Source organism: Capra hircus, chromosome 7, assembly GCF_001704415.2.
Source record: "Capra hircus breed San Clemente chromosome 7, ASM170441v1, whole genome shotgun sequence".
Taxonomy (NCBI): Eukaryota; Metazoa; Chordata; class Mammalia; order Artiodactyla; family Bovidae; genus Capra; species Capra hircus.
In genome coordinates, this window is record NC_030814.1 from 58808136 (window position 1) to 58831067 (window position 22932).

General features: G+C 33.3%; 1 protein-coding gene across 5 annotated transcripts in view; it reads right to left on the minus strand.

Annotated features, from left to right (window-relative positions):
• The window catches only part of LOC102175120 (ankyrin repeat and KH domain-containing protein 1), a 107708-nt gene that overhangs the window by 26096 nt on the left and 58680 nt on the right, over positions 1-22932 (minus strand). For 2 of the 5 annotated variants that reach the window (XM_018050276.1, XM_018050275.1), the window contains exons 11-16: positions 21862-21918; positions 13897-13984; positions 12048-12175; positions 11715-11858; positions 10297-10399; positions 2289-3047 (exon numbers count right to left, since the gene is read on the minus strand). In XM_018050276.1, coding sequence (XP_017905765.1) covers positions 2289-3047; positions 10297-10399; positions 11715-11858; positions 12048-12175; positions 13897-13984; positions 21862-21918 — 1279 coding nt within the window. Of the gene's footprint in view, positions 1-2288; positions 3048-10296; positions 10400-11714; positions 11859-12047; positions 12176-13896; positions 13985-21844; positions 21919-22932 lie in introns of those variants that run through there. The other 3 variants (XM_018050277.1, XM_013965609.2, XM_018050278.1) reach the window with 2 other exon arrangements.

The window sequence follows — 22932 nt, forward strand, 5'->3', positions numbered from 1 at the left end:
TCACCTTCAATTAAGAAATTAAGAATAATTCAGACTTAATAATATTTTAAATTTTGAGGCAAGTCTTCCTTTTTGCTATATATTTTAAAATATAAGCTTCAAAAATATGAAAAGCTTTTAAATAAAGGTAATTTTTGGGAATTCCCTGGCAATCCTGGAGAATTCCCTGGACAGAAGAGCCTGGCAGGCTACAGTCCATGGGGTTGCAACAAATTGGACATGACTGAGCAACTAACACTTCACTTCACTGGCAATCCAGTGGTTAGGACTCTGCACTTTCACTGCTGGGTGCCAGGGTTTGTTTGATCCCTGTTCAGGGAATGAAGATCCCACAAGCTACACCACATATAATTTTTAATGTATTGACAGATTTGTACTTTAAAGCTTATTAACAAAAGAATATTGTACAATATGGTGGGCCAACTGTGTCACGAGACATTAATGTCTAAAAGAAATTAAATTTTATTCATTTAGATTAATGTTAAATATAATTAAAAGATGTTTTCTAAACTGATTTTTTGAAGCTTCATGTGAACTTTATAAAAGGTCACTTCAATTTAACAAATACTTCGGTGGAATAAACAGAATTTGACCTCTTCTACAAGAAACAGCCTTAAATACTTCCATAAAGTTAACACCTACAAGTACCCTTTAGACATGTTTTCTCCATTCTTTAAAAATAAAAGGACAGGTCCTAAGTTCCAAGAAACTAAACTGATCAGTAATGTGGGTTTCATAACTGCAAATGGAGTACTTAATTAGGAAGATTATGATGCTATTTATAGAACCCTAAGTCTTAAAAATGTTCCTTCCAGGTCATGAGTTTCATTATTATTAATCCTAATCATACTTTACACTCCAATATCTGCTTTAACCAAATTAGAAATCAGAACCATAAATGAACTATAAAGTTATTCAGTATTTATAACAACTTGCAATGCTAATAACACAAAGTTAATCTGAGTGAAGTGGCTATGGGCTGAAGATATAAAAAATAAAATTAAAGAATAAAGAATCTAACTCCTTAAAACATTTCCTAGCATTTTAATTTTCTTTACGAAAACTAAGACATTCCTCCTCTGCACAGCGATACCTATTACATCAGAGGAGCCTCAAAGGCACTCTTTACAATAAACACTGGAAGTCATACACATGCCCAATAAAATTCCTGAATTAAGTAATTTTATTCCACATTTAAAAGATTCAGTAAAGATTAGGAAGACTAAAGGCTCACAGAAGAAGAAAGGAAACTGGGAAAGCATAACTGGGATGAGAGGAGGGGAGGAGAATATGACAAGAAGAAACAGACAACAGTAAAGAAAAAAAATGTTGCAATCAAGAGACAGAGGACTGGCCTGCCTTTGAATATCACTCCAGCTACATCTTAGTTCTTGGTCTTCATCCACTGTCAACAGCCATTCTGGCTGCATTTCTGAACTGCGCTCTCATGGAGGTGATACATTCACCAGCCATCTTTAGGAAGGTAAATGATTAATTGCACTGTTTTCCCACTGCTGCAAGGACAATGAAAGGGAAAGTAAACTTGTGCACCTCATTTCATATCTAGTTGTAATTTTCCACACAACAATAAACAGAAACATATACTTTAAGTTTATAAGGCTGGTCTCTTTTTTGCTTTGGTGATTACCTCTGTCTGTGTGTGTTTGAGTGTGTGTGTGATGTCTGTGTGCTTTCATCAAGACAGTTACTACAAAAAGCCCAATCTCCAAATCATTATCAAATGGATAATACTTTCAATGTACATTAGATCTTCTAATCACACATATTTTAACAATATGGAATGCTTAAGTTTTTTTTCTGAATATTCCTTTTAATTATCCCTTTTAATTAAATTGATCTAATAAAACCATAAAGAAAAAGCAATGTGATTTAGAGTTCTGATTTCCAAATATGAAAATCACCAATAGGAAAATTAAATGTCTAATCTTATATGATTATCTCTAAAGCCTGCAAAGAAATTCTACTTTGAGATCTCCTACCCAAGATATGAGACAAGGTGATTTTGATACCAAAGGTCTAAAATAAAGGATCATGACAACGTTATTTCTTTGCTTTTGCAAATAATGAAAAAGAAGAGGGAAAGCACACTTTTGTGTTTTAATGCTGTTGAGTTTAGTTAAAGTCACTTCCAAAACACCTCAAGAAATGATTTTATAAACATAGTTCTAAAAAGGAAAAATACCAAGTTGGTGTTTTTGGAAAGTTGTGTAAAGAAGTTGAGAACAAAAATTAAAGAGAAATTATTACAGGTATATTTCTTAACCCACCTGCTATCAGGTCATCAAGAGTGTCGGTAAGCGTCTGGGCTGGAGTTGCAACCATTAGTCCATCTGGTTCTTGCACTAACAGCCCCTGATCATGTCCAGTAATAGCAATCTGAGGCTGTCCTATAATCTGATGATTACCTGATACCTTCTGAAGTTCAAGAGAATTTGTCCCATTAGAACCTAATTCACCGGAAAAGTTACACTGTGGAGATGATAAAGGCTGGACTGGGACAAAATCAATTTGTTCTGCCGATGGTGGAGACTGTTGCTCATCATCAACATCATTATCTTTAAATAAGATTGTGTCAACCTGAGGTAACTCTGAAAAGTGATCCTCTGGGAGACTACCATCTCCTTCCCCTTCTGGGAAGACTCCTCTATGAGAGCACTGCTGGTGTAGAGATACTGTGTCTTTCTGACCTTTGGTTTCCAGATATTCTTTGGTAAATTGCTGCTGTGTTTTCATCTGCAACTGCCTTTCCACTTTCTGCAGTTCTTTCAGTATTTTCTTCTTCTTCTGGACTTGCTCTTCTCTGTTCTTTTTAAGTTCTTCTATCTTATCTTTGTTCAGAGGTTCACCTTGAATTAACTCCAATGATTTAAGCTGTGCTTTTTCAATAGCACTAATTCTTTGTCCCAGTTCATTCAGTTTTCCTTCAGTCTCCTCTACTATGCACTCCAAAGGCTGGTATGGGTGAAAAGGTGGCAGTACGTCCTGATCTGCTACCTGCAGGGAACTGGACTTCTGCTTGGATGTACCTAAGCACATGAAAAATGTTTGAAAATGTGCCATGCTAAAAAAAATAAAAAAAGAAGAAGAAAGAAAGAAAAAAAAAAATTCCTGCCCTCCCCCCACCCCAACCCCCCGCCACCCACATCCTCCCTCCCAAACCCACATAACTAGCGCTGCAGACGAACGCTCAAAGATTCACACCAGTTGTAGCTAATGACGAGACTCTTCGATTTTACATAGCACAAGCAGGGATGTTGCCAATTCAAAAAAATGTGACTTTTTTAAATTTAATAAATGCAATATTTAGGACTGGATGATTTTGGAAAACAAGACAGGGGTAGGGAGAAAAGGAAAATCAAAGAGGAAAGAATCTCAAAATTCTGCTTATTAAATTGGACTTTCTAAAGAACTTAAAATCTAAAGCAGAACCAAAATAATGTTGAGGGTATCATAAATGTTAGCTTAACTGCCCAATTTTTCTTTTTACAATGTTAACTGTGTACATACAGATTACTGCAAGAAATTATAACTTGTAGATCAAAGTGGGGAAAAGTGTTTTTCAAATTAGCAAAATGTTTCTTTTATTACTTTAAAATATAGGTTGAAATTAATTAAGATATAACCTTCTTTTTTTAAGATATAACCTTCTAAATTGTTCATTAACTAAGTCAAACACTTCCATAAGTGTTTAAGTTCACTACCTGAACACTGTATTAAACTTATATTACAAAGGACAATTATTCTGAGTTTAAGTAAACACTTCACATAAAAATCTATGAGAGAAACAATGAACATTACCTGGGAGAAAATCAGACTTCCCATACAGGAGTACTCATATTGGTAGTGTACATTAAAAATGAAATAATTATACATTTAAGTGAAGGTTTTCAGTCACACTTAAACTTATTCCCTAAAGTCAAAATAATATCAATATTAATAATCCTAACATGGACATATAATGGAAGAAATATATAATAACCACTTTGAGGCCAGTTGAAGAATTGGGTCTATTCTACAGTAAAAAGGAACAAACTACTGATATATCCTACAACATGGGTGAACCTTGAAAACATTATGCTAAGTGAAGAGTCCAGGCACAAAAGACCATATATTGTACAATCTATAGAGAAAAGGCAAATCTAGAGAGACAGCTAAGGACAATAGTGGTGCCTGGATTATAGTGGTGAGAATGCAGGCTGATCACAAAGAAGCATGAGAGATTTTTTTGGAGTGATGGATCCAAAACTAGATGGAGGTGATGATTACACAATTCTGTAAATTTATTAAAAGTCATTGGATTATACATTTAAATGAGTGAATTTTATGGTATAAAAATTAAGCAATATTAAAGCTGTTTAAAAAAAGACTAGGTGAAAAATAGTTGTCTATTCTCAAGGATTGTGGTCAATATATATGAATAACATATGTAACTTCAGAGTTTTAGAAACTAGCTCATCCAATGCATTCAAAATGATTCCTAGGTCCAAAAGGAAAAAAAAAACCAATCCTTTAGATGTTTATTTTCTCTGAACTGCCAGAGACTGACAAAACTACTGGACAAAAAAATCAGAGATTTAACTGCTTCTTTGTTAGAACTCAAAACTGTAGGTAGCTCAAATAACTGCAACATGCTATTATCATAAAAAGCCTGACAGATTTTCCCCTAGATACTGTCTTTAACAAGGTCTTACAACCATAGTTCCAAAATCACTATGATAATTACCCATATTCAATTTTGTATTTCTATCTGAGCAAAGTGGTGGGAAGAGACTTTATCCTTAAAGAGCAAAAGCTGTTAGCTTGTAAGATAATTTTCTACCTATTTCCTTAAGATTATATAGGAAACCATGGTTTGCTTTACTTGTACCTCATGACAATTAATGGTAGGAAAAAGGAGTTTAACTGCCACAGAATCTGCAAGCTCAGCAAGGAAATTTTCAGTTGTGTAACAAATTCAATGACATCAGCAGAGTAAATTCTTAAGTTCCGCAAGCTCCTCCAACATTATTTTAAAACACCCTTGTATAGTTCCTATGTAATTTGTATTTAAGATTAAGAAAACTAGGTTAAGAGTTCAACACTAAGACTGGTAATTAATTATGACCACATTGGACATTCTCAGATTTAAAATCTTATATAATTAGTAAGATCCAAAATAAGACAAGAATTTTGAGAATAGGAACAGAAAGAAATGGCTCTAACTTGTTAAATAAAATACAAAGAGCAGAAGATTAAAAAGAGTAACTTATTTAACTGAAAATGAGACGAAAAGCCCAAAATTTAGGCAGCAGGAAAAGCAGAGGATGGTGAAATTAATGCACAAAAGGCAGTTCTTCTACAAATATCCAATGACTGAATATCAGTAACCACAGAAGTGTGCGATTGCCTAGATACACATCAAAGCATTAATAAAGCTATAATATCGTGAATAAGTCAAGTTGGTGAAAAACAAATTACTCCTAGAAGCTGAAGCAACTCCTTCAATTTGAAGGAAAAGGAGAGAATGTTAAACGACTGTCCTTTTAGCAACAAAGTTTTCAGTATGTAGGAAAGTGGCAGCTTAAGATGTCAGAATATAAAAGAACTCCTTCTTCCTCAAACATCTTGTACTGTCAGAGAGAAATAAATAAATCTATTCATTTGGTAGCACTGAGTGATATCATAAATTAATATTTAGGAACATAGGTGAAGTTACCATCTATCTCTTTGGTGTGGTTTCTATCCTACTTCAACTTTCACTTTTCCTCCATTAATTAAAAACGTTTCCAATAGGAAACTATGATACAGAGAGAGCATGGAACGTGGCCTTTATTTTTTACTGGAAGTGAGAAAATGAGGTGGATATATACTTGTCAAATATTTGGTTTACTATAGAAATCAGTTTAATTCTATTAATCATTTTTGTGTCTAAACAATTAGTCCACTGGGAAACAAAAATAATGGCCAAAGGAAAATAATGAATGACATACAACTGGACCAAGGTTAAGCAAGTGTCCAAAAATAAGAGTATCTGTGTTATATGCCAACAGATTAAATCAACCGCTTTTACTATATGCAGTTATATGTGAAAAGATATTATTAAATTTGGGCAAATGTAAATCCATACTGCCATGATTACTAATGGAAATCTACTAGAGAATATTACTAGTAAATTTTCCAGAGGAATATTCAACCTCATTTACTATACATATACTTTTTCTATATAATTTTAATGCTTTGCTATTAAACTGAGAACTTTTTATGTTACCTACTCCAATAAACAACTCAGGGATATAAAGCAGTATGTTAACCTAATGCTTACTTTTCATGTATATTTTTGTTTTCAATCTTTTCCCTACAATTTAGAATACTACTTCTTAAGTTCTTAAACATCCTCTTTAAACACAATGTTACTCTGCTTAAAAATTCTTAATAATTTTCTCTTGCCTTCAAAATAATCTATATTCTTATCCTGGCATTTATTAATTTATTCAACAAATATTTAACAGCTAGTACAAGCAAGCCACAGTGGACCATACAAAGACGAGCAACATAAACCCTGCCCTCAAAGAGCTTACAGTCTAAAAGGGGAGATAAAAATGTACAAACTGAAGCATTGGCAGGTATGGAAATGCAATGGGGTGTAAAATATAGTAACCTTACAAATTGTTGGTGGGAGTGTAAACTGCTGTAGCATTCTAGAGAATGAATTCATAGTACTTTGTCAGATAAACATTATGCATTTCTATGACAGGCAATTCTGCTCCTGAATTTATCCCAAAGAAATTCTCACACAGATCCATAAAGGGACTGTACCAGAATTTTCACCATAGCATTGTCAGTGTTGGTGGGGAATGAGAAACAATCTGGGTATCATCACTGAGAGAAAGGACAAGTGAAAAACAGGATATACAGGATAAACACTATGCTACAGGTACAAACAATCTAGAGGCTGACATATGGATAGATCTTAAAAACAGTGTTGGGCTTCCCTGGTAGTCCAGTGTTTAAGAATCTGCCTTACAGCAAGGGACATGAGTTCGATCCCTGGTCCAGGAAGATCTCACATGCTGTGCGGCAACTAAGTCCATGCACCACAACTACCAAGCCCACATGTTGCAACTACTGAAGTCTGTGCACCTTGAGCCTGTGCTCCTCAATAAAAGAAGCCACCTCAGTGAGAAGCCTGAACACTGTAAAGAAGATCCAGTACAGCAAAATATAAATAAATAAAAATACTATTGAAAAAATATTAAATGAAAAAAGTAAAAACCAAACAGGACATACAGCATAATATCACTTGCATAAATTCAAATATACATAAAGAAGTGAACATTTTATAAGAACTTGTAAGAACAAAAAAATCTACAAATTAAACACATTAGAAGGACTGCCTAAGGGGAAGCATGGGTGTGGAGAGGGATAAAAAGGAATAAAGTAAAACAAGATAGGAACCATGATGACATTAAGTATGATTAACTCAACCTTCCATACTTGAAGTTCCAAGGGGAAGTGAAGGTACAGGAGTTACCACAAACAGAAGGAAGATCCAATAAAGTACCACAGGAATTCAGAGAAAAGAAATGACTCCTCAAGAGCAACTGAGGTGCACACAAAAGAAGTGCATTTTTTATCTTGATATCATTTTAATGTTTTACAATAGATTAGTTAGTTCTAAGCTATACAACTACATGGAATCATCAGACTCACAATTAAGGATCTCAGTAGAATCAGTTACTACAAATAAATTACATGCAAGAAGTGGCTTCAGTCAACAAATTTCTTTACAAAATTAAATTTGGGTGGTGGTGGCCCCTGGGAACCAATGTTCCCTGATGGTCCAGTGATTAAGAATTTGCCTGTCAATGCAGGGAACATGGGTTTAATTCCTATTTGGGCAACTAAGCTTTGTGTATCACAAGAGAAGGCACTGCAATGAGAAGCCTGCACACCACCAACTAGAGAGGAGCCCCCATTCACCACAGCTAAAGAAACTCATGTGCAGCAATGAAGACTCAGTGCAGCCAAAAAAAAATAAATAAATTTATTTAAAAATTAAATATAGAAAGACAAAGGTTTGATATTACTTATATATCCTTTCCCAAGTGTACTCATAACTATAGATGATAAAGCTAAACAATGCTAGGAAACTGAGCATATCACTCTTACCCAGCTTCATTTTTTTTTTTAATAAAGGTGTTTCTGAGGCCTCTATCAATGTCATCTAGGATCTCAAATCTTTGAAAACTAACAATGGATAAGTGAAATTAGTTGCTTAAACCAGGAGACTATAGTCAAGATGGATGAAGCCTGGACAAATGGTGCACATGAAAGAAGAATGTTTGAGTAGAATATATAAAAAAATACCTGGGTAAGACTTATGGGCATGAATATATTTTAAAAGGATGCAAATATGCATAAAGACTTCAGATAGGAGTAACATGTTATAAACTTGAAAAGATGATTGCTAAGAAGAAAAGAGTCCTAGAGAATAAGAATCCTCTCTCCACCCCTAGCTACATATGCAATGCAGATATCTATGGACTTAGAAAAAACAAAAACAAAAGGATCAAACAGCAAACTCATCACTCAAAGGAACTTCTCCAGAGACATAAGTGAGAAATTTTAGGAAGAAAAATTAAGGAGAAAATAATATATCTTTAATAAATAAGATAGCTTTTCCTCTCCACACAGGTGTACTTTTACATCATCAATTTACTTTTCCTAATTTATAGTCATATAATATTCTATGGTGCACTCAAACACAATGCATTATTACACCTTCATCCTGCAAAAATAAATGTTGGGGTTGGCAATACCACTTGGTATCTGGCAATAGCAAATGCCAATTACAAGTGTTAATTTTTCCTTCCCTAATAATTTTGTAAAATGAAAGATTCCGTAAAAGGTAGGTTCAGTTTAATACTATTCAGTAAGTAATAAAACATCAAAGTGAAGAAAATAAGTAGATACTAAGTATAAGAAGATATTTCAGTAAGCAAAAATATGATTACCCACTTGAGTATCAACTTAGAAATCATGACCCAAACATTTCAGTTGACTTACATAGTAGATCTAAATTTAAAATGTTTTACTTCCTTTCTATACATACTGTGTCCTTCCTAGCTCATTTCTTGTTTATTCTGTGGCTCTGTGTCAATAAATATTTTTTCAATTATTTCTTACTTAGTACTGAATTTCCCTAGTCAAAGTTACTACAGTCCTCTATGGGATATAGTCAAACGAAAAAACAACAAAAACTGAGGCTTTTAGGTTCAAATACTTTACTAAAGTCTATTAGCCAGTTAGGATCCTCAGATTCTTAACAACTACATGCTTAATTTGCTTTCTATTTCTTAAGACTAAAAATAGCAGTCTTCATTTTCTGAAGTTAGAATAGCTCGGTAGCCAATGGAAAACTGCAAGAATTAGCTTAAGTCAGAGAGACTACAGGTTTTTTATTTTTGAAATTATTAGTTTAGAAATGAAGTAATCCTTGGTAAAGGCACTCAATACTCTAACATACTTACACACTTGATTATGATTTCAAACATCTAGAACTTGTCATATAATGAATGAAATATGCTTATAAGTTGGTTTTATCTGTAATAGTTTTTAATACTTTACATACTACCTATTTACTTCAGAGAACTCAGATATGAAAACCATACATGATTATCAAGTGAAGGTACTGTATATCTACAAATGAAAATATAGGAGAAAAACAACAGAGCTCATAAACTTGAGTCCTTTAAACAGTGTATCCTCCTCAATATTCCACTTGACTGTTATTCATATACTTTTTAATAGTTATTTGTCTATGTTCACATACTGACCGATGTTAATCCATTCAGTGAAATGGATTTCATGAAAGAAACTAAATATAATTCTTAAATTGACATTCACTGAATTGCATCAATGATACTAGGACTTGACTGACAGCAAACACATATTTTCATTCCTCATATTATAGTATTATTTAAAGCATTGTGAAATGAAAAATGAATGCCTGATACATTTTTGCTACTTAAATATAATGAAGTGCTTGGTATATGCTTATTGTTGGCAGTGCCAGATGAAAACTACACCTAGAAGTATGTTACCATTTTAATAAATCATTTTCCTAGTACTTCTGTCTTTTCTATTTTAAATGGTATATAAGATGATTAGCATTTGTCAGAATTACCTACCTCAATTCTAGATATACAGTAACCATGTACCATGAAAGTATCTTTATGAATTCACACATTGGGTGATAAAAATGCCCATTTTAAAGAAAATAATTCAAGAACTAACCTTTTTGTACTCCTAAAACAGCAGGAGAGTTCTCCTGTAAAGTTCTGTCAGGTTCCTGAGGAGGTACAACCATGGCGAGTGTATGCATTGGCACACGTGGAACCTAAAAAATCAACTCAGAAAAAAATGACCTCAGACCAAAGAATAAAACAAAGGGCCAAAAATGAAACAGAGATCTTGTTTTAGATTTTCTTCATATACCAGCAAATGAAACAGAGATCTTGTTTTAGATTTTCTTCATATACCACCAAATTAACTTTTGTTTCTTTAAAAGAAGAAGAAGAGGGAAAGGAAGATGAAAAAGAAGGAGCAGCAGCATTGTTTACCAAGCAATAATTTCTGAGAATACTGATAGGGCAAATTCAGGCAATCTACACATAGTCCATGATTTAAACTAAATGGAATTAATATCACCCTCTTGTTAAGGAGACAGCCTTGCTGGTTTCAATTATAGCTAGAAGTAAAAGTAACATATTCAACTGACCAATTTACCCTTGTTCAAATTCTATAGGGTCAAAAGAAAAAAATCCAACACATTTCCCAAATTAGTGTATTTTAGCAGTTCTCAGGATACCGTTGTAGAAAAGAACTTGAGACATCACTGAACTTTGTATACTTATTATACTCTCTACATTCTCTCTGTATTTTTAGGTAGGTTTAAAAATTAATGAATTTTTGGTGCATATATCACTCAGACTTTCCTGGTTGATAAGAGTAGCTATCTTTAGGATATCTCTAGAAAAGGTATTTCCAGGATATCTTTTAAGAGTCCTTCGGACTACAAGATCAAACCAGTCAATCTTAAAGGAAATCAACCTTGAATATTCACTGGAAGGACTGCTGCTGAAGCCAAAAAGACTCTGGCCACCTGATGTGAAGAGCCGACTCATTGGAAAAGATCCTGGTGCTAGGAAAGAGTGAAGGCAAAAGGAGAAGCGGGTGGCACAGGATAAGATGGTTAGATGGCGTCACCAACTCAATGAACGTAAGTTTGAGCAAACTCCAGGAGTTTGTGGAGGACAGAGGAGTCTGGCATGCTACAGCTCATGGGGTCGCAAAGAGTTGGACATGACTTAACAACTGAATAAAAACAACCAGAATAATTAACACTCTTGGGAGGTACTAAGGGAAGAGCTTTCTCTTGGTTAACAACCCTAAAGACCTAGCTGAATAAAAGGACAACTTGGAATACTTATATGGTATTAAGTGTTCATTTTTTTTTTAAACCAAACACTAGTTTCAATAAATAAAGACAATTAAAAAATTTCCATGTACTTTTCAAGAAAATTTCAAAAGAATTTAGGACAAGATTCATTCAAATTTTAAAAGAGAAATAAGCCCATTTTATCTAAGACTATTTTAAACAAAAATTTCCAATTTGAAGAATATTTATAAGTTTAAGTTCTATTTTATATTACCTGAGATTGATCTTGAGAAGGTGGGGTAAGCTGAGATACATCTGTGGTGGGAACTGACAGAACATTGTTTGGATAATCCAAAAGATAAGAAACAACATTAGTATGACCACCTTTTGCAGCTTCAATGAGCATTGTTGAGCCATCCTGAGAAAAATTGATATTGTAATTAATTGTCAATTTCTTTTAATAATATGATTACTAAACACATTTAGTTTCTTAGCTCATATAAAATCAAAACTTAAACAGTAATGAATATTAATAATATTAAGCACTACAATATCTGAAATATATTTTAATAATGATATATAATCTCCTTATTTTGAAGTAGAATACCTTGAGACGATGAGTAGGGTCAGCCCCATGAGCCAAGAGTAGCTCCACCACTGCCAGGTGACCTCCTGCACATGCCAGTGACACTACTGTATGATCATTATTGGCTGTAGCCCTATTCACATTAGCACCTTCAAAGAAAAATAAAAACCAATCTTAGCAAAGCCAGTTCACACAATACGATTTTTGAAACATTTCTGAAGTACAACGTAGACATAAAAAAGTACAAAAATCACAGGTGTATAGTTTGAAATATTTCTTAACGTGAACACACTTGTGTAACCAGCACCCAGATCAAGAAACAGATTATCCACATACTAGAAGCCCCATTTTGTGTACTCTTTCAGTCACTGCCTACCCCTCCAATGATAAGTACTATCCTGACTTCCAAACTGATTTTAGGTTTTGAACTTTATATGAATGAAATCATACAGTGAACTTTTTGTGCCTGGCTTCTTTCACTCAATATAATATTTGTGATAGTCATCTATATTGTTGCAGTCCATTCATTCAATACCACTTTTAAGATGAAAAATCTAGATTAATATATATAGTTTAATATATATACGAGCACCAAATAATACCACTGTATGTAACTCTTTAAAGACATTTTTGATCTACTTCTAAAATGCGGCAGTATAGCCAGGTCTCAAGGTAGAGAACTTTTGAAACAATATTGAAGAGAAATACAATTCTTCATATAGTGTATTTTAAGAGTTAGAGACCTGGATAGGAAGAGAAGACATAAGATCATCTGAATATATCAAATGGCAATTTAGTAAGTTGTTCAATAGCTCTGTACAAGATAAACTAAAGAAAGTCTAAATGTAAAATCTTTTCTTAGACTCTTTTTTTGGTAAATTAATTTTGATCCCCAGGATAAAAAGACTTTTATTTTTAGTTCCATTACCTTTTAAAATCCCAAATGGATCCAATTAGATAGTTAAGACTACAACAATGTTTGGTTTTCCTTCTTCCTTAATATCAGATTTATTTTATGAAAGAAAAATAAACCTATGGGAAACTATTATTTATTTAATTTTCAAACTACCCAGCTGAACCTAATCCTGCTGCTGCTGCTGCTGCTAAGTCGCTTCAGTTAAGTCCAACTCTGTGCGACCCCAGAGACGGCAGCCCACCAAACTTCCCCGCCCCTGGGATTCTCCAGGCAAGAACACTAGAGTGGGTTGCCATTTCCTTCTCCAAGGCATGAAAGTGAAAAGTGAAAAGTGAAAGTGAAGTCGCTCAGTCGTGCCCAGCTCTTAGCAACCCCATGGACTGCAGCCTACCAGGCTCCTCTGTCCATGGATTTTCCAGGCAAGAGTACTGGAGTGAGGTGCCATTGCCTTCTCCAGAACCTAATCCTAACTTACATTAAAGTACATTTGGTGGGGCGGGCGGAAGTACGTTTGGGAAAGGCAAGGTACACCTTAAACATCCTTACATTAGCAACATGAGATTATTTTTAAAGTTGTTAATATGGCTGACTTAACTGTACCATAAACAATGGTAGTAGACTTTCTCCCCTCTATCCTTCCCTATTTCCAGCAGAACTGCCTTAAGTGCTGAACAATACTGTATCTACTATACATAGCTGGACATTTTACATTTGACTTTTCCAACTTATGGGGTAAGTATATACTGTTTGGTTGATGAAAATTCAAACTTGAAACTAATAAAGATTCCAGCAAAGTACCTTATGAACTCTGCTTCCTAAGAATATACAGCAATAAAAGACTAGAATTCAATACTTAGACTACAGGTAAAGTAACTTTAACATAAATTGCAACAGTTTAGGAACTTTTTACAGAAGTTGCAGCTTCTTGAAAATTCTCATTTGTACTTTCTTTACCTTTGCTAATAAGAAACTGCACAGTACACAAATGACCAGCTCTTGCAGCTTTCATTAAAGGTGTTCTTCCACCTTCAGATTCATGTTCCTAAAGAAACATAAAATAATCCATTAGTGCCAATTCATTAACCATCTATCTGAAACACTTAATAGCAATGACATAAGAAATAATGAAGATTTAATACTTAGTCAATGCAATCACTTATGCTACCTACCTCAATTCCTCGAAAATACAGGATTAATTTCAGTCCAAACTAGTTGGTGTAACCTTCTAACAGCAAGTTCAGTTTTGCACACCAAACAGTAACCATTAAAAATTAGACTTATGTTTAGTTTGATCCCCAAAGAAAAATAACTGCATTTTTTTCCTAATACTAAGTTTCCCTAATTATTCATCTGAACTCTGAAAAAGGAACCTTAATTTTACAAGGTGATTATAAGGATCACATCATATCAGAAGCCAGTAAGAGTTGTATCAAAGGTGAGAAACCAGTCAAACACTGTGGTATTTCAGGAGTAAAGGGAAAGGAAAAAGAAAAACACAAATAAGCAGATTTTTTTAGAGTAAAATTAAATGCTTGAATAGTCAAAGGCAAAAGAAGCAGTCTTACAATAGCAGAAAGATTGTGTTCTTCCTAGGTAGTTTACCAGCAAGAAGAATGAATGATAAAACAGTTTCCAACCATTCTTTATTAACTCTAAGGGCCCATGGACAGAGGAGCCTGAAGGGCTGCAGTCCATGGTGTCGCAAAGAGTTGGACATGACTGAGTGACTAACACACACACACACACACACACACACAAAGACTGCATAACTATAGACAATGCCAAAATAATGTGGTTTTAGAACGGATTTTGAACTTAAATTCAAATATAGATAAATGTAATATTCTGGCCATTAACTTCAAACAAAACAGAATACACATGAAGAGCTTACTCAGCAAAACATAGAAAGTCATGTCAATACACTATACACTGGAATTCTATCAGCTAAACACTGGAAAGAAATTGCTCCTTTAGCAACTGCTATTTACCCTCTGTCTCAAGGCCCTTTTCCTTAAGCTATCTCTTCCCTGTAACACTTGTTAGCTCCTTTTCATCCTTGATTGTTTCAAGTGTTATGTCCTCAAGGAAGATCATCCTGAACCTTCTTAACTAGATCAATTTTCCTAATATCAACTTATAAAGAGTTCTATGAATTGCTCCTTCGTAAGTTCCAAACACATAATCGTTTAACTATTTAGCGTTACATGTCCACCACTAAAATGCAAGCTTCATAAGAACAGCAATCATGTCCATTTCTGCTTACCATTACATACCTAATATCTAAAACAATTAAGTACTTGAATACTGTTTACCAAGAAGGTACCTAAGCATAACTGACCTCTCAAATCCTCCCTCTCAAAGAAATGAAGCTTGAAGTTTAAATTTTCTACTAGGTAAATAAGAGAAAGAGAATTTAACAATAAATTAAAAGTAGTAGCTAAAATTAGGTTAAGAAATTGATTATTTGCATCAGATAATACATTATTACTAGATCATGGGTGGGCAACACTAATGTCATTTTTCCTTTTTTATTTTGGTGGGGGGGGAGCTTTCTTATCTCTTAAGCCTGGCAGTGACATCCATCAATGCAACTAGATCCCATGAATAGTGGCAAAGACAAAAGATTCTCAAAGCCCTGTTTAGAATAAACTTTTAATTAACTGTTAATTCTGTATATTTAAAATATTCCCATAGCTGTTAAAAATAAGAAATCAAAGAGTATAATCCCAAGAGCCTCACCTCAATTTTGAAATTTCAAAATTCAACATACTAATAAAATTTTGGAAATAAAAGGTATTAAAAGCTGCTTATTTTAATTTCCTCCCTATAAATATACATTCATTCCTTTGGTTTTAAACAATTATGTTTGAGGAAACAGCTGGTAAGACAATGCTGCAAGTTTATAATGGATTTACATTTCTTGTCCTAAAATTAAAAATGTATATCCCACAACATATATCACTTGACCCAAAATATCTGATCATTAAATCCTTCTTTTAGGATAGGAATCAAATTTGTTTATACAGCTGACCCTTGAATAACATGGGGCTCAAACTGTGTGGGTCCATTTATATGTTGATAACTAAGTACTACACTACATGATCTGTGGTTGGTTGATCACAGGGATGCATAAACCAGAATTACATGGGTAAAGTTACATGCAAATTTTCCACTACACAGGTGGGCATCCCTAACCCCCATGTTGTTAGAAGGTCTGCTGGCTACTTAATGAATAGTACTACTATTCACTTATGAATGTTTGGTTTATTATTTCAGCCAATATTTGTTCAGTATCAGTAACATTTTAGAAAAAAAAAATCATGATTTTTCTCATATACAAAATTACTTCTCAAGGCTACAAAATTACTTTTCAAGGCTACAAAGTTAGGTATTGTGCAGTTTAACTCTTCTTCCTCTACAAAGTTAGGTATTGTGCAGTTTAACTTTTCTTTCTCTTTTGAAGAAATCTGTAAAATAAAGGGACTATCTATTCTTTGAATATTTGGTAAAGCTCACCGATAAATCCTTCTGGGATGCTCTTACCCTTTCCGGAGATGGGTGGTTTTGAACTATTGACTCAATTTGTAAAATAGTTATTGTTTTATTGAGGTATATGATTCTAGAATTTCCTTTTTTCGTGCTGCACAGTGCAGCTTGCATGATCTTAGTTCATCAACCAAGGACTGAACCTGGGAACTCGGCAGTGAAAGTGCAGAGTCCTAACCACTGGATCACCAGGGAATTTCCTGGAATCATTTTTGATAATTTATATTTATAGGAAAAAAAATCAATGTTCATTTCATCTAAGTATTCAAATTCATACTGCCCTATAAATTTAGTCCTCTACTATATCAAAGTTTTAACTCCATTTAAGTTTATACCATGTATCTGTGCCTTTTGCCCCTTTGAAAAAAGCTGGTCTTATTTTATCTACTTCAGAATTTTTTAAAAATCAGCTTTTATTTTGCTGTTTACCTCTATTTTTTAAACTCTTTTTTCATTTACTACTCAATATTAACTTTTTTAACCTTATATCCTTCCTTCTTTGTGCTGTTGTTCTTTGAGTAGTTTCACTTCCTTTCATTATAGACATACACACACACACACAATTTTCCTTCTAGGGACCTCTTTAGCTGTATCCTCTCTCCCAAGTTTTAATGTGTAGTTTTGGTGATAACAACTATTTTGTAGTTTTTACTGTGATTGCCTTTTAAACTCATGAATTATGTAAAAGTATTTTTCCTCATTTTCTAATTGTATGGGATTATTTTTTTTAAGTTTTATTGTCAATTTGTGATTTTAAAACTACAAAAGATCAGAGAATGTAGTTCATAGGATGAAGAAGTTTGTTTTAAAAACTTTTTTTGTGGCCTACCATGCATCATTTTTATGTATATTCAATGCACTGGAAAATATATTCCATATTTATTGGAAACAAAATTATAGCTCTCTATAAGGACAAACTTGATTTTTCTATTCTTAGCAATTGTTTTATCTGTCAGTTTCATGGAGAAGTGTGGGGAAAAAATCCTATGAGCAGAAATGTAGAACTAATTTTCTTGTAACTATAATTTTCTGTTTTAGTAGGAAGGTAGATGTTAGATACTGATAAATGACTGTTATACTAATGGGAGGAGCATTTATTTATCTCTAAAAATAATTTTGGCTTAAAATTCCATTTTGTTTGATATTAATATTGTCTTACATAACGTTTTCCATTATTTTGTCAATCTTTCCCTGTCATTTTGCTTTTAGTTCTTTCTCCTGAAAACAGAATTCACTAAATTTTGATTCTGAACCTAATTCAAAATTCTCTGCCCTTTTAACAAATGAGTTGGATAAGGTTTGTATTTGTTCTGATTAATAATATATTTTTCTTAAAAAGAAAAAGATTCTTTAAAGTTACTCAATACCTGATTATTCTCTCCTGAACAACACAAGAATTCTAACACGGCTTTTGAACTTTCTAACATATCCTGCTGAATTACATACTATTTCTGTCTAGATTTTAGCACTACTTTGTTTTTAAGCATAAAAATTTAGGTTTTATACTCACAAATTTGTATTTATTGTTTACCAGCTTTTGTGCTTACCAAGGCTTCTTGCATCCCACACCTTCCTTTGGGGTTCTTTTTTCTTCTTATTGATGTACATATATTTTAGTAGTTCTTTGGCAAGGGTCTGAGGTGGTAAACTCTTTTATTCTTTGTAGATCTGAAAATATCTACATCTGAAAATATAAGTATGTCTTCTCTGGAATGCTAGCAGAGTACAGAATTCTGCATCATTTTATTATCTTCTGATATTTTGAGGATATTATCCTCTGTTGTCTTCTGTAGTTATTATTGTTGATGAGAATCTATTGTCAAAAATGTAACTGTTCTTCCTTTGAGAATCATTCATTTTTCCTATAATGGCTTTTAAGATTTTTTTCTTTATCCTTAAAATTCTACAGTTTCATTTGTTCTTCTTAGTGATTTTTTCAACCAAGGATTCCTGTCAGCCTTCAGTTCTAGAAAATTCTCCATCAGTATCTCTTCAAGCATTTCTTAGTGATTTTTTTCAAAGACTCAGGTCAGGTTTCAATTCTAGAAAATTCTCCATCATTATCTCTTCAAGCATTGCCTTTGCTTGTTGTTTCTATTTTCTCCTTCAGCAACTTCATATATATATATGGTAGAGCCTATTTCCTTTCTCTCAATTTCTTTTATATTTTCCATCTATTTTTGTGCTCTATTGTATTTATTTATCATTTGATTAATTCCTTATTCAACTGTCCAACATACTGTTTATCCTATACATTTTTTAACATAAATGTATTTATTTTAATTGGAGGCTAATTACTTTACAATATTGTATTGGTTTTGCCATACATCAACATGAATCCATATCCTATACATTTTTATTTCCAAAAATTTTTTTACCTGAAAGTTTAAGTATTTCATATCTACTTGACCTTAATTCATAATTATCAGCTCCTGTTTCACTGCCTCTCATTATTTTATGGCTACTGTTCATAGTTTAAGCATGTTTAAAATCTCTGATTAAAGTCTTTTATTTCAATTTTCTTGGGCCTATATTCTCCCAGTTTGCTGTCTGTTTGCTTGCATTTTGACTATCTCTCTTGATGTAGACTTGCTCCTGAGCTTTATAATTTTTATTTGAAAAAGTTCATTTTGCATGGGAGTTGGTTTTTTTTTCCTTTTATTTCCATTTATAAACTTATCCCTTCTCATCAGATGGTCTGAAAGTTACCTTAGTCTGGTCTATTTCAGAAGTAGACCTTTACCTGGCAACTTAAGCTTCTTATCCCATGAAGTTATTTCTGTTCTTCTTTCTTCTCACTATATCAAATAATGATGTCCTCCAAGTTCTTAGCTACACTGCTGTCTTTGCCTCTTCCCTCTATGAAGAACAATCTGCTAATTTCTAACGCTAATCCTGGGCAGTTGCTTTGAGGTTTTTTTTCCACCCTGCTTCACAATCTGGGCAATAATAAATAAGGTACCAGTTTCATGCTTCAATCAAGTAGACTAAATCTACTGGCCTGCTCTCTGTGAAATACATTCAGTTCTTATTCCCTTAAAGAAGATGAAATTCAAGCCCCCAGTGCCCAACTTTTTAGGTTAGTTCTCCTTGGGCCTATAGCTTCAAATGTAGATCCAGAGTCCATTTTTAGTCCACAGTCCTTTAACCTTGTATCTGAGTATAGCTACATATTTTTAGTTTAGTTTGTTTCTCTCCCATATTTTATTTACTGTATCTATGTACTTGACACAGAACAGAGAGGTTTCAAAATATATTAAGAGACTTTACCCTCTTGAAAGGAAGTCATTTGTTACTTGTATTTAAACAAATTTGAGGCAGGATTAATTCAACATACAATAACCTAGAAGGAAAGAACTTGGCCTTAAAAAAAAATTATAAGGAGTTTTGTGTATTGCACAGATAGTTTAGAGATCAAGAAAAAATTGATAAAAGTTTTCTAGCTTTAAGTAGTAAAATCTTAAAATATGTATATGTTATTCCTTAGTGAAAAGTTATTTAAAAACTGAGAGGTCCTATTTAGTTTATTAAGGTAAACTAACCACTAATAGTTAAAATATATTGATAAGTAGATAATTAGAACTTACAAGTCTGCTACACTTTTGTTCATAAAAAATGTACTGCAAAGTTCTGGTTCTGATACATAAATACTATGAGAAAAAAGGTACAAGTTTTTTCTACTTGGCTTTAGATAACAAAAATTTTAGATTAAGGTTTTTTTTTCTTTAAAATAAGTCAATTTCCTTAAAAACCACAGTCCGGGGCACCCAAGGTATTTGTTGAAGATTGTCACTCTATCACAGAGACAGTGCTTCTTGGAGTTGAAGGTGGACAATGTCTTAGGGTAAGGACCAGAATCAGAGAGGAGGAAAAGGAGACTGTTTTCTACTATATCTGTACTAAAGGATTCTTACATCTCCCTTAGCAAATATGCTCTTCCAACCCACTACTCTGTATATTAATCATTACCTTAGCAATTTGTTACTGATCAGATTCACATCCCTCAATAGAACTGAGATGGAGAAAGATTAAGAGGCACCATATTAGGGTTTGTATTTAGCTCAGTTTCTAAAAACAAGTAACAAAGACAAAAACCAAGTTCATTCAGTTTGGATGAAGGAAGGATGATAATAAAGCAAAGATGAGAACAGAACTCAACAATGATGCAGAATAATCTACAGACTCTACAGTACAGACAGCAGAGTCTCTACGATACAGACAGCAGTTTTTCAAAGTATGGAATATAAAGGACTTAATCAGAATCTTCTGGTATATCATCTTAAGTGCAGACTCCCCATTTCAGAGCTGCTGAATCTGAACCTCTAAAAGGAGGGCTGCAAACCTAATTTTTAAAATTATCCTCCAATAAATAATAATAATAAAAATCCCAAGTCTTAAGACTTACAGCTAGAGATAGATTTATAATCACATTTCCTTTAACAAATCCAGGGAGAAAGAAATAACTTTATGTGAACTAACGCTCAGTTTTACATTCTTGACAGGAGTCAGTTACTACATAAACTGAGCAAAAGTTTACTTTTTCACATAATATTTTGTGAAAGAATTTATTTACTCTATTCCAAATAGAATGAATATATAACAACTTCTTGTTCCAAAAGCCAATAAAGGTGATCCTTAACAAGCATTATGATTAAAAGTGGCTTAATACTGAAAAATTTATTTTAGATGGCCTAAATTAATTGTGATGCAATCACAACTTACTCTTAATTTAAAAATTAAGTACTGCTCCTGAGTGTAAACAAATCTCCCTGAATTATAATGGATATTAAATTTGCTTGACTTTTAAAACCATTAGGGCAAAAATTCCACACTTTTTTTTTCAAAAGAATAGAAATGCTTGTTTATAAACAACAATTTCAGAATGAGGCTACATGAGAGGATATTAAGAAAATTTTAATTTTACAGAAATGAGGGCATCAGCTAGTAAATGTGTCACTATTTTTTGTTGTTGTTGTTTGAGGATTATATAAAAAATAATCCACTGTATCACTCTAAATCTGAGTTTCAGAATTTTGTTGAACAAAGTTGAATACAAAGGGCTTTATGACTGAGGGGTATCTTAACTCTCTCAATAAAAGAAAATGCAAAAGAACTATCTGAATAGGAAAAACTATTTTCACCTAAGAGGTTTTTTAGGAATACCACATAAATGAATACTAAGGAAGCAAACTACTAGTAATATAAATCTCTTTTTATTGGAACTTCATAATCTTTTTCAATCAAAGAGTATTTCCTTTGTCACCCAGCAGGGTCCTGGAACTTCTTGGCTGGAATTCAGATATCCAGAGTTCTGGTTACCTACATCATCTATTCTTTATGTAGTAGCTTACAAGCATCAAAGGCCACCCTCACCTGATGCTTGGCCGGATCTATGCCCTCCAAAATAGTCTTCATGTCCTCCTGCTTGTCCTGTGAAAGGAAAAAGAAGAACTCACGGATCTAATTCCAAAAATGAAAATCACATTTGGCCATGAAGACCTTGTGACTGGTACTTCAGGTGCTGGGCTTTGTTAACTCAGAATCTTCAACTAAAAAGATTCCCATCTGTAGAGACCATAATCTCATGAACAGAGTATTATTTCTTTAAGAGCATGATAATATGGTCTCTACCAATATAATTTCAACATAAACCTTAACAAATGCAGACATAATTCTGCTAAATGTTTAGAACTCATGCCTTTGTCTCCAAATACAACTGAAACTACAGGAAAAAAAAGAGCAGTATCTTAATATCTAACCAAGGGAAATAATTAAATTGAAAGATCTGTGAATATCAGAAACTGAGAGAAAAAGTAGGGAAAGTATTGTAAGATGATTAACAGTTCTGTAGTACCTTCTCCTCCCATTATAAATGCAGTTAGCGCTCACACTTCAACTAAAACAGGAGACTCGAAAGAACCTGAGAGATGGAATATCTGTATTTTCTCTAGATCTTAGACTCTAGATAGGAAGAAAGTTCCTGCGGATGAGACAGGAAGATAGCTGAAGAAACAGCAAGGAGCACTGCAATCACTGACCAGGGTCAACTATATCTCCAAATAAAAGAGATGTGGCCTAGAGAAATCTTCACTCTAAGTCACTCCTACTTCCTACCCTGGAAGATGTGCTTACCTAAGAAGGTGCATGCTCCTATGGCAAAGATTTAGTGAGAAAATATTATGAGACAACTATATGATATGAAGAAGTTGACTGTTACACCTCACTTGTTCTTTCTTTCTTACCTGCATATGAGTTTCAACAAAAACAAGTCCCATTCAAATATGAATAGATAAGCACAAAGTATCCAACACAGAACATATTAAGAAGTTCCTATAAAAATAGAAAGAAAATTTAAGCCAAATATCCCCTTATACTTTCAAAAAAATAAAGGGAATAGAAATGCTTTAAATAGTGGAACAAAGTGATATAACAGCAAGAGGAAAT